We start from the raw sequence: 13,450 nt of genomic DNA, 5'->3' as shown, positions 1-13,450 counted from the left end.
CTTTTTGATTGCAGACTCACCCTGTCAGGCTGCTGCTAGCTGGGGAAAAGATTATTTTCCCCAGCCAACAGTTTTTTTTAAACCACTTCAAAATATGTAAGTTAAATCAGACTATTTACTATTGTTTTGTCACACATATGTCCTCCACCTGTATCTCGTTAACCTAGGTTCACTACTGTACAAATATGTAACTCTGTTTGCAGCCTTTCTCTGCAGATTGCCAGATAAATACCTAACTCCTCTCTTAGAAGCCTGTGGCAAACACCTCCCTTTGTCACAATATGTATGGTTTTGTAAAAGGGAAAATACATTTTTGAGTATTTTGAGTCATTTTGAATGGGACTAACTATTCTTTAAAATCTATTAGTGTTACTAGAATATAAGATTTTATTTCAAAAGCAAAATAAGAGGTGAACAATGTCTTGGACCAGGCATAGACAGTGCATGCTGGTAGTTGTAGTTCCACAACAGCTGGAGATCCACATGTTGCCCTGGCCTCTTCTATACTGCAAGGTTCTGCAGCTGTGGCATGGAATAAACTCTCTGTAGAGATGGTAAGTTACAGTGTTTACCACAGATTTCTATGAATCATAAAATAATTTTCGTAACGGAACTTTTACAGGCTGATGATCTCCGTCTGCTTAGAACAGGAGCCAAATAAAGTTCTAGAACAGACAAGAAAATACCGAAGCCACGGTCAGTGACTACAGCGCGCAGCAGAATAGTTGTACCGAAAAGAGAAAAAAAAGAACTGGAGTTTATTTATAGACACATAATAGAGATTAGCTCATAGTGAAATCCCCCAACATGGGGAAAGGCAGGGTGTGATCTGTTCTGCATGTAGACAGCTCACCCTATTTCCTCTTCTGGGCTGAGGTTTGGAGAGTGCTGAATGAAGACACTTTGTAAGTGACAAGCTTCTAATGCATCATAAAATATCTTCACTTATAAATAACTGCTATTCATTAAACCTTTCAAAAGATTTAATGTGGACTTCACATCTCTCATAAAGCCACACACAAAAAAACACAAAAAACAGAATTTTGCCAAGTCTGTCTTCATCATCATCATCATCATCATCATCACCATTTATTTATATAGTGCCACTAACTCCGCTGCGCTGTGCAGAGAACTCACTCACACCAGTCTCTGCCCCATTGGAGCTTACAGTCTAAATTTCCTAACGCGCGCACACACACACACAGACAGACAGAGAGAGTGAGACTAGGGTCAATTTGATAGCAGCCAATTAACCTATTAGTATGTTTTTGGAGTGTGGGAGGAAACCGGAGCACCCGGAGGAAACCCACGCAAACACGGGGAGAACATACAAACTCCACACAGATAAGGCCATGGTCGGGAATTGAACTCATGATCCCAGTGCTGTGAGGCTGAAGTGCTAACCACATAGCCAACCGTGCTGCCCTGTCTTGCCCTTCTTATGCCAGGAGCCATTATTACACTACAGGCATGTGGCTGAATCTGACTTCTACTTTACAAACCATATGAGAAGCCATCTTTCTTTTTATACCACTAGAAGGTTTGCTGAATCTCTCTCCTCTGTCTCATGTATAAGCCAAGGAGAACAGGAGGTAGATAAATAAGTATATCTGGAATACATGTCTCATGAGATACTGGAAGATTTACTTGCTTTAATATAAAATGGACAGAGCTAGATCCAGGTAACAGGATATACGCATACCTCCCAATTTAGGCGGACTGGTTCTTATTTGAGGGGACTGTCCATCATTTATGAGGAGTATTCATTAAGCTGTTGTGTGTTATTGTTTGTAAGTTATACTATGAACCGCCACCTACCTACTGTCCCATGAACGGCTGCCAAGTATAGAAGTCCGGAGAGCAACTCAGAATTCAGGAGTGTCCGGGAGAGTCGGCAAGTATGACTCTAGGGTAGTGTGACGCTGATGAATAATATAAAACACTCAGTCAAATATATATCTATCAAATTAGTCACTTCAATGGGACGGACTATAAAGACACTTTGTGGGACAGTTTCTTAAACGTTTTTCCCTGGAAAACACATAATGGTGCACACAAACATTTTTTTTAATCTTTTTTCAAATCCTTATTCACTAAAAGAGAGCATGGTTTAGGTGGGACTTCTCAGTGCCGAACCTACATGATAGTTAAAAAAAAAAGCCACCTTCAAGACACTTCTACGAGCCTATCAACAAAAAGGCGCCCAATTGACGTCAGCATAGTTCTGGTGTAGTGGCGATGCAACTGGACTTTAAAAAGAGAAATAATAAATCTATAGAAGCCATCAATATTTTCATAAACGTGGTGCAGGGAAGTGGACCAATTTTCAAAACTAAAATCTTTCTGCAGTTCCCACAAATGTTGTCCAATGTACCTTACAGATAAGTGGTTCTGAGTAAATGTCTGCTGCTCTGACATAGTGGGGGATACTTATTAAAACATGAAGACAAGAAAACACGGCAGAAAAAAGCTGCAGGTGGTAGCTCAGCAATTATATACAGGAAGGCTTCTCGCTATATTGGCCTCAGTGTGCGCGTATGTGGGCTGTGGTAAAGAATTAGATTGTCAACCATAATTTGTAACACTCCCCTTCGGGAGACCCCGGAGGGGAGGTGAAGCGGCTATACAGGGGGGCGAGGCGCTGTAATTCATGTCATTATGGCCCCGCCAAAATAACACGATTAGTGGCGGAGAGCATCATCCAGCCTGTTGTCTTCCTAGGGAAGTGGCGGGATCCGGGAAAAGTCTCCAGGACATTCCGGAGGCGTAGGCAAGTATCATTATCATCATCATTTATAATGATGTGTATGAGTATGCTGTAAACTCCACTGGGGTATAATAGGTAAACATTCTGTGATTGTAAAGTGCTGCACTATACAAATAAAGCATAATAATAAATAAACAAATGGGCAAAATGCTGTATGTACTGACAGGTCTTCTAGATGTCCTCTGAATGGCATTTTTTTTTTTAATTTGAACCCCCAGGATTGGTACTCTCATGCCCCAAGTTCCCAAGTTTAATGCACTATATCTGTAGTATATTGAGTGCAATAGTCCTTAATGTGCAGCATCGTCCACTTTCTTCTACAAGCCAGCAAACTACACATACGGGGCCTGATTCATTAAAGAGAACAAAGCAAGAAAAGACATACATTTATTTCTGGACAAAACCATATTACAATGCAAGGGGTGCAAATTAGTTTATTATTTTGCACATAAGGATAATACTGGCTGCTTTTTCATGCAGCACACAAATACTTGATAGCTTTATATTTACACTGAAAGTTAAAATTGATCAAGGACATGCCCTATCCCAACTATAAATCTGTTCCCACATTTTAATTTACCTCCCCCCGCCAATGCAACATGGTTTTGCCCAGGTGCAAAGTTACTCCTCTTTTTTGCTTTACCTTCCTTAATGAATCAGGCCCACAGTGCTGAGTACCACATCTCCACCAGGGGGCGCCAGTAGACATTTCATATGCTAACTGAACTCTCAGCTTTCCAATTCAAACAAAACTGGTATAGAACGTCCCATTTATTTATATATTATGAAATGCTTTACAGAGAATATTTAATCACTCACATCAGTCCCTGCCCGAGTAGAGCTTCCAATCTATATTCCCCACCTCACATCTTTTTTAATTATGGCTAAAACTTGATTAACTGACCGGTATGTCTTTAAAGTGTGGTAAAGAAAACCGAAGAACACCCAACTCCTCTCTAGAAAAAAAATAAGTGCAGGTAGTTTGGTTCTGCCTACCGTCCCTTGCATAAGTTAAGATCTTTGCTGTTAATTACTATCAGGTCTTTTTCTGGTTTGTACACGTATATGAACCCCATACTTGCCAACTCTCCCGGAATGTCTGGGAGACTCCCGGATTCGGGATGGGTCTCCCGGGAGTGTATGGCAATCTCCCGCATCTGCCCACTTCAAGTGAAGTGGGCAGAATTAGGTCCAAAATGTTGCGATTCTCCGGGAAACGATTCATTTGGCCCCCGCCCCCCACTATAAAATGATGCGTTTGCGTCATTACGTTACGGGGTCGGGGCCAAATGATGAGATTTTCGGGTCCCCACCCCCCGCACGCCCACCTCCCCCCGGCAGCTTTCTGAAGCCAACTACAAGAAGTTGGCAAGTATGATTAACCCAGAACAACCTCAAGTCACTATCCAGGAGTCTAGGAATCTCTCCCTGTGATTGTAAGTGGCTGGCACTGCCAGGTAATAAACAGATTGCTAAATATAGCCTAAACTGCTGTGTGCCTGTGTCCTGGATCTGGGTTGTTTGAAGCCATTCACCATTCACAATCTATACCTTATACTCCGAACATTGCTAGGAAAAGACCACAATGAGCAGGTGCCATGGGGCACTGATTAACCCCAAGACCCAGCTTATCGTACCCCTGGTAGGGTTATCGCCAGCGGTAATCCTACGATGTATAGGGCGAAATGAAAAAAATAAAGATCTATTGCTGATGAAAGCGGCTTTTCACCCGTTGATATATCTGCCTCTAAGTGAACCAAATTAACTTTATTGAGTCAGTAAACACAATCACAACCACTATGCTATGTGAGGAAAAATTGATTTGGGTGCACACACAAAGGGGGGCTGCTCTGCTTTGTATTCCTGGGCAGCTTAATAGCACCAGTCCGGCCCAGTCCACTTACATGTCTTTCTTTTTGAAAGGTTTAATGTCATAATTGAGGTGGCTGGACCCTGCCCCCACTTCACACGGCTCTGCTTGAAAATGGAGAGCTGCGTGCACCCAACAGTAGTGCACGCAGCATTGCCCATGTATATTATAGGGATAGGAAGAGTTGGAGAGCAGCCAAGCACTGTCTAATATTATAGCCACGCCCCCATGCATGGTGGTCACGCCCACTGGCGGCGTGGTGTGGAAACCCCCCTCTACAAATCCTGTGTTTACTCCTGCAGCAGGTCTTGTTCCTGCCACATTATTATTTTTTATTTGTCTCAGGACATCTTAGGGTCAGGTAGCAACTCATCTAAAAAGTACACCTGGGCGCTGAGTTAGGCTGAGTACACTCTACAGTTTTCTGACAAATGTGTCATCTATAACGATTGTACCTAAGACTGAAAAAAAAAAGTCCTGATCATTGTGCCGATTCCTGTGTACACACTATACATGTTTTAAAGATTTACCCTCAGATCTGTGCTCTTCGTGTGTCATAATCATCGGCTGAAAACATTGTGACTCTGTAAACTCTATGAAGATCCTGATCGTGAGTGATACACACTGCAGGGTTGGGAGTACGTCGTTCCATAGCTGAATAAAATTTATAGTTCTGCTGAACAAACAAATCAAATGATGGTCGGTGCTCTGGTACGATCCTCTTCCATTGCTGAAGCGCACACACTAATGCAATATCGTTTATCGTTTGATTGACCTGATAAATGGCTGAAGACCCTGTAGTGTGTACCCAGCCTTACATAGTATTAGGGTCTTGTCTTTATAATTACTAAGAAGTCTGTCACATTGCGGTGTGTGGTTTCAATGCAACTACAATGATAAGTAATAATTGTATGGAAATCGTTAGGATAACTATCGGCGAACTTGTCTACTATTGTGGAATGTTCGGGAGGCTCCCAGAATTCGGGGAGTTCTCCCGGAACAGTAGACACCTTCCTACGCGATTCGCGTCATCATGCTCCTCCCCCCGGTCATGCCATGCAGTGAATATCGCCATTATATAGCTGGGGGCGTGGCTGCACCCCCCCTCTCACGCACTTGACACCTGACCTCAAGATCCCGGTGGGGAGTGTATAAGAGTTGGCAAGTATGACTATTGGGCATGTTGAGAAATATAGTTGGAAGATGGCCACTTGTGTGCCAGCTTTGATGGCCCCACTGATGACAGAAGTCATCCGGCTAGCTTACCGAGTATGTCACAAAATTAGATAGTGATTCTGCTGCTTTGCTCTCAAGCCAATCCGCGGAATCGTAATTCAATATGTTGGCTCAGGGCAAATTCTCCTTTTGCAGGGGCAAACGCAGGATTTGTAGAGGGGGGTTTCCACACCAAGCCGCCAGTGGGCGTGGCCAGCATGCATGGGGGCGTAGCTATAATATTAGACAGTGCTTGGCTGCTCTCCAACTCTTCCTATCCCCATAATATACATGGGCAATGCTGCGTGCACTACTATTAGAGCTGTGTGAAGCGGGAGCAGGGTCCAGCCACCTCAATTATACAGTGCCCCAGGCTTGGAGGGGGGTTTCCAGGCACTAGGAACCCCCCCCCCTCGGTTTGCCTATGTTTTGCCACAAAATATCCCTGCCACAGCTTTGATCGAGTGGATACTGCCTAATAATCAGTCGCCACCGTCTTGTTGACGGGAATATATTGGGGATAGATTGGCAGCTTTTTCTCTTAGAACTGCAGTTACATTACACGAATGTATTGAAATCCAGTCAGCTATTACTGACTTACACAGAGGAGCGATGTCTGCATTCAGATAAACATTAATTACTTCTTGCTGAAATATTCCCTTTCATTTCCCTCAGGCATTTTCCCTGTAATTTCCACTTTCCTCTCAGCCACTCTAAATAGTGTTTACAGCATGTCAGATAAGCTGAAGTGTACAGCTCTCTTCTACATTGAAGTCGGCAGCTTGTCACTGACCACACCACCCCCTCAAACAGGAGTGGGTGAGAAAAAACAAAAATATATATATATATGGTTTTCAAAAAGGCTAATGTCTGGTAATCTGTGTTACAAAGGAGTTCGCACCGCTGGCCATTCTCTGCAGACGTACACATGCATGTTTACATCTTTTAAATAATAAAAAAATGATTTGTATCCCCATGTGACTGTGTGGTGTTAAGGGGCCAGGGTTAGGCAGTGCGCCTCCTTCTCTATGGACAATGGCGTAAATGAGCAGGTTTTTTTTGCAGGTCGGACACAGGTGATGTAACAATACAATAAAGGCATACTTACCAACTTTTCACTCTTTCCCTCCGGGAGATCCCGGACAGGAGGGGAAGTGTCAGGACGGAGTTAGGCGAATCGCGTCATGGAGGCTCCCATGCTCCACACTTCACTAGGAAGTGGGCAGGATTCGGGAGAATTGCCTGCTCTCCCAGGAGTCCAGGAGACCTGGCTGGAATTTTGGAGTCTCCCGACATTCCGGGAGAGTGGGAAAAGTGTGCTTAGAGTTAAATTGGGTCACATCACAGCCCCTATAGAAATCTATGTGTCACAATGTCTGATGTTAGAATAGACCTCAAACCCTGCTCAGGTGGTGACTAACCTCCTAAAGGTGCGGAATGAGAGGTATTCACCAGGGATCCCCGCAAGGGAATATGGGCTTGGTTGCTCTCTGACCACAGGTCGCAGTCCTCTAGGAGGCACAGAGCAGGGTACGACACAGATGAGACGAGAGGCTGAGCTGGAGCACCGGCAGGTAAGTACATAGATAGATCTGAGGAAGGAGATGGAATGGCGAGCACGGAGATCCTAGTAGGTAATAGAACACAGGATTGATGGAGATGCGCAGTGTTCTGCAGAACAGGCCACAATCAGGGTATAAAGGAAGATGACCCAAACTAGAGAATGAGGCGATGAGCTGCAGAGGACAGGAGCGCTGAGATCCTGGTGGACAGTATGGCTTGGAGGCAGGATCAATGATGATGCGCAATGTTCTGCAGGTGAGCCACAGGTCTTGATCGTGGAACAGGTAACGAATACGACGGAGAGGTGGAAGCTGCAGGTAACTGAAGCGCTGAGGTTCTGAGAGGCGGTATAGCCTGGAAGCAGGATCGATGATGATGCGCAATGATCTGCAGATCAACCACAGGTCTTGATCGTGGAACGGGTAGCTCCAGTACAAACGATACCAATAGAAGATGACAGGAGTCAGAGAGAAACAGCGTCCTCACAGGTGAGACCTGAAGATCTGACAACGGATGGTGGGAGAAGGTGCCTTAAATAGTGAACTGACCTACAGTCAGCCAATGTAAATCCAGGAGAAGTTTGAAAGTTCCGGGCTTGCACATGCGCAGCAGCTACCAGCCAAATGTCCTCAGAAAGGAAAGCAAAGCCAAATGGTAGCGGTAGTCAAGGGAAACCACAATATCGGTAATCCCAGACAGAATAGCAGGTGAGATGTGTGATACTATGGGGCCTGCAGTGACTGGCGTAAAATAGGATAAATCAGATATTTCTCCTGCTTTAACCCCTTGATAAATGAAAAGAGCTGCGAGGGTCATTCTCCGGAGAAAACCGCTGTTGTCTCCTGATTTTTGGCTCATAGCAACATTATAGATAGACCCATAACAGTTAAAAATGTTTTCCTATTTTTATTCCAGTAATAACTGGAAATCAGCTGGTCCATTTAATAGTGCATTAACTTTCAAAAACAGGAGCAATTTTTACATACTCCTCAGTTAAATGCATTATTTATGTACAATATTTTGTTCAGCACTATAGTGGACTGTGGGGTCAAATTACGCATCTACTTCCCACTTACTGTGGATCTTTGGTCACGGCCACTGGTTCGCTGTCACTGATGGGATTTGATTCTACCAATCACTATATGGCTGACTGACACATTTATAATATATGCGCATAAAATAACTGGTGAGCAACTGACTACAGAACACATTTTAGGCTGTTATTCGCACAGAGATCTGTGGGGAACAGAACCAGAGTTACAAGCATGGCAGTCAGTGTAATAAGCTGCTACAGGCACTACAGAAACGGTTAAATTGAAAATTATGTGGACTATTGATAATTAATGTTTGAGGTGGGCTTTGAGCTTTACACTGGATATCAGTAATAGGAAGAAATGTTACGCAAATGGGGTCCTACATTCCAAAGTATTGCAAGAAGGAGAATTTAAGGCCAAAATGTAATTCATTTCCAAATATGCAATCACAACAAATGTGCTGTATTTGCAAATGTATCTAATTTTATTGCGCTCAATGTAAAGTGCAAAACATTGCTGTGCCTATGGCAAGACTAAGCCATCTGTAGCCAATACAACAACTCTGGAGCTTTAAATGTTAAAGGACTTCCCTTCAGAAGTAAATACGTGTTAATATAGCAAACGCTCCCTCTAGTGGCAGCATCCTGCCATGCAGCCTCTGATTACTCCATGTAAATTAGGGCAGATACTGGCTGCCTCCTGATTGGCTGCAGTGTGTAAGAGCTTGAGCTCTGAGAGGGGAGCTGTCGCCTTGAGCCCCCACAACCTGTCTCTTTCCTCCTGTGTGTTTCTTCCTATCTGTCTGATCAGCTGCTAAACATGACTGTGAAACATCTAGACCAGGGCCAGCACTACAGGCCAAGAATGGCATTCCTGAAAAAGGTAATTACAGTGTGTGTGTAATGTGTGACTGGTCTGTCCATGTATTGCAAATACAGTGATTGGGGTACTGTGTGTGCATCACTCAGGATGTCATGTTGTTGTTGTTGTAGCCATGCATAATGATGTGAAATATATATACTGCTGCTAGAATATTGCATATCTCCCCCTTACATGTCTGTATGTCCTCATCATGTTGTTATTGTTATGTGTAATATATAAGCTGTTTATGTATTCAAGCATTCAATGGGTTTATGTAACGTGTACTACCTGTGTATTAGTCAGTACTGGGCATACAGTGTATACAGCAGTCACATAATTGGGCTGTTTGTACATTATTGTCTGTTTATCTTGAGAATTCTAAACCTTCACTCCGCAGCTGTCATTATTATTTCCATTGAAAAAAATACATCAGTTATTAGGGTTTTTTGAGGGTGAGGCATATAGTAAATTTAATTTGTCCAGGAAATCGGGAAATGTAACCCTGACTTAATGATCAAATTGCAGAATTTCAGGCAATGCCTCTGAAACTGTAATTGGGTCCTGTACCACCCTTGCTAGCAAGAGGGTCTTTTAGGGGAGAAGTATGTGAACTTTTATTGCGTTATTTCTGATTCTACAACAGGTCTGCTAGCAAACTCACCCCGGCCGCTGTGTGTTTTAAATATATATATATATATATATATATATATATATATATATATATAGTGCTTTTTTTGACATAGAACACACTGAAACTGAGTGCCGGCACCTTTTTTCGACAAATGTGGCGACCGTTATGTTTCGTTACACAACTGACGTTTGTGGGTGTGTGTGTACAGTGATTGACTACGTGATGTGAGTTCCGGCACCTTTTTCTTGCAAAAAAGTACTATATATATATATATATATATATATATATATATATATATATATATGTGTGTGTGTGTGTGTGTGTGTGTGTATATATATATATATATATATATATATATATTTATTTTATATGAGACATTTGTCCATGGATAGAGTGATACAGGGCACTTCTATACACTATGTGCCTGTATATATAGAGTTGTGTGTTTATATCAGTTTATTTCTAATATACGTGACCACCTGGGCTGGAAAGTCCTCTTCTGTCTCATCTAATAATTCCCTAATAATTCACAGGATAGAAGTCATTCTCTATAGTCCAAAAACTGCACAATCATCATCATCATCATCATCATCACCATTTATTTATATAGCGCCACTGATTCCGCAGCGCTGTACAGAAAACTCATTCACATCAGTCCCTGCCCCATTGGAGCTTACAGTCTAAATTCCCTAACATACACAATGACACTGTGTGGCTACGCAGACTCTTATGTTTGGGCTCTGTACTGTACTAACTCACACCAGCACTGCTGGACGACTGTTGCTTGTAACCATACTCTGTTCTTCTCCATCCTGGAACTCAATGTGGAGAGCGTATCACAGCGACTGCTAATCCCACCATCCTTTCTTGGTAGTTCTGTGTCTCTTGTCCCCGGCTTATCCTGTTGAGGAGAATTAACGTTATTCCTTGTGACAAGGCCAGCTGGTCACTGCATGGCTATGTGGCCGATAGCAGTTATTGTGCTAAGGACAGACAGTGAGAACATTGCAAAGTCCAGCAGGTCACAGCTGTGACTTGTATGGGATCAGGAAGTGTTATTCCAGTTCCTCAAGGGTTAACAATGGCCTGAGGTGCTGATGTATGTGTTTTGATTCTGTGACATAAAGAATAAAATGCTTAAGTTTTGATGTTCTCACTTAATAATATGTCCCCTTATCATTAAATCCTACAAACCTACTAAGAAATAACAGACATGTAACCAGAGTTTGGCAAAAAAAGGAGTTTATGGAAAACACAAAAGTTAAGCTGCAGGAGAGAACGATAAGCAGCTCGTCAATGACCATTGCCCATCATATGACAGTGAGGGTCATTTACCCTCACAATATAGATAAATGGTGCCTGTACCGAAACCAAAGCCTAACTCTTCAAAAGGAGGCGGGTTCTACCAGTGCGTAAAATTAAGCTAATCTGCGCCCACCAGGCCGCTGGCTGCTCAATGTTTTACGGCAGACAACCATCTGGTGTTGGAATCCAAATCACCAGCCAACCATCCCTCCAGGATCAAACCAAAAACCCCTCATGAGCAACATGAACCCAACACCCCAGCAACAAAAAAAACCCCAAACCATAGTGCCAGGCACCCAACAACGAACCCAAAGTGTCCCTACCCCATCCCAATAGGGACACTGATATGCAAACAGAAATTGACCCCCTAACACCCTCCGCCCCCGGACAGGTGAACATCAGATCACAATCAGACCGTATCAGCAAGTAGATGACATAGCCTATGAAACAAATCATCTCAATGCCCAAATAAGACAAACAAGTTGGAAGAATGAAGAAGTGCAATAATGGAAAAAAAGGTTTCCAAACAGGTCATGGACTGATTAGCCCCGACAACAAGGAAATCATCCAAGTAATGGGCGATATCGGAATGACCCATCATTGCTTCAACACACCAATGCAGGAAGGAACTGAAGCATTTTTAAAAAGGAGCAGGAAAAGGCAGATCCCATGGGGAGGGACTTACGCACCCATCGGGCAACTTGAAACCCATGAACGGGAACGACTCGAGGTACAGCAGAAGGAGATGAAAAGTGGATTTCACATCCAAGTTTGTCAGAAAGCTCTCCCGAACTAATCTCTTAACCATCTCTAAAGCCGAATGATTGATAAAGTAAGCTACAGAACCTCTCCTCGATAGCATTGTTAACCGACCCTCTCAGAGGAAAAGAAAGGTGCTGTCAACCTGAACTACCTCGTCACTTTGTTATGAACCACCCCCACAGGGGTAACATCAGAATCCCAAAAGGGTGGGTTCAAGAAGGGGCCACTCATACGCTGCAACATGACCTCCCTGCTAACTTTTTCCGCCAATATTTCCGGAAAAACAAATGCTGATTTAAAAGTTTTGACTGCAGAGGTCCAAACGGGCTCAGTAATTGGCAAACAGAAACCATAAACAAAACCTGAGCACAAAAATTTATTTTTCACCTTATTGGGGTATCAGTCGGGCCATGTACCAAGGCTTTTATCATAGATCTTGGCAGCATGGTCTCCACCACATCACAGATATGTGTGCAAGAACTTGCAGGCCGCCCCTTTGAAGCAGCGGTAGTTGTTGAAGCCATGGCACTTCCGAGGGAAGGGCGTGACAGGCCTCCCTTGCTGAGATGGTTTACGAGCTGGGGCACCCGCCGCCCCAACTTTACCATCTTGAGAAACCTTCAGCTCAACGTCTTTGAAACCGAGACGAATACTCGGTTGCCCGTCATACCCAGAATTTCTCATCGTATTCCAGCCATATACCAGATTTGGATGTCATGTACATTTCATGGATCATGTGAATATATTTATTCACATCCATATACCTGGTTTTCAGGTAGCATGCCGCAAAGATATACACTCCGCTCAACCAATTATGGTACGTATGTCCACGTAACTACCCTTGTAAATCTTATCCCGCACCAACAGACGGACCCCGCTAAAGATGGCTCTACTGGCACAGCGCACAAATTCAGGCACAAGGTCTTCAACAAAACTCAAGTCATCCTCACCCATCTGTACGGAGCAATCCTCACAACCGGAAGCAGCAGTTGGCCCCCGGTGAAGCAGCTACTCACTCGCCTGGAGGTTGAGCGGTGGTCGGGAGGAGAAGGCTGTACAGGTAAGCAAGGGGTGCAAACCCCTAGAGGGCTCTCCAAACGGAAGGCAGCAGGATATTAGGGAGCTGAAACAGGGAAAATGGAGATGGGGGGGGGGGTGGGGGGGTGCAGCGGTCAGGATATGGAATAAGAGGAGAGGCGAGGAGCTTAGATATCCCTCGGTTATAATACTGCAGAATGTTCTGTATAACGTGTGGATATATGTGTGTTTCTGCTCCATGTGACAGCCATCTTCATTTTTATATGTGTTTCTGGTCAAGGTGTACATGTATCAGCCTCTAGAAGATTTCTGTGCGTCATTCCGCTCCTGGGGTGAGTTTGTCGTTCTGCTCCCAAAGTATCAGTGTCGTTCTGCTCCCAGAGTATACGCGTCATTCTACTCCC

The 13,450-nt window shown here is 43.7% G+C and overlaps 1 protein-coding gene across 3 annotated transcripts in view; it reads left to right on the top strand.

Moving 5' to 3' along the window:
- Positions 1-9,176: 9,176 nt before the first annotated feature.
- The window catches only part of RGS9 (regulator of G protein signaling 9), an 82,874-nt gene continuing 78,600 nt past the window's right edge, over positions 9,177-13,450 (top strand). For all 3 annotated transcript variants that reach the window (XM_075178049.1, XM_075178050.1, XM_075178051.1), the window contains exon 1: positions 9,177-9,331. In XM_075178049.1, coding sequence (XP_075034150.1) covers positions 9,269-9,331 — 63 coding nt within the window. In that variant the 5' untranslated portion in view covers positions 9,177-9,268. The remainder of the gene's footprint in view (positions 9,332-13,450) is intronic.

The sequence above is a fragment of the Mixophyes fleayi genome, chromosome 6, assembly GCF_038048845.1.
Source record: "Mixophyes fleayi isolate aMixFle1 chromosome 6, aMixFle1.hap1, whole genome shotgun sequence".
Taxonomy (NCBI): Eukaryota; Metazoa; Chordata; class Amphibia; order Anura; family Limnodynastidae; genus Mixophyes; species Mixophyes fleayi.
This window is presented reverse-complemented; position numbering and strand designations above follow the sequence as displayed.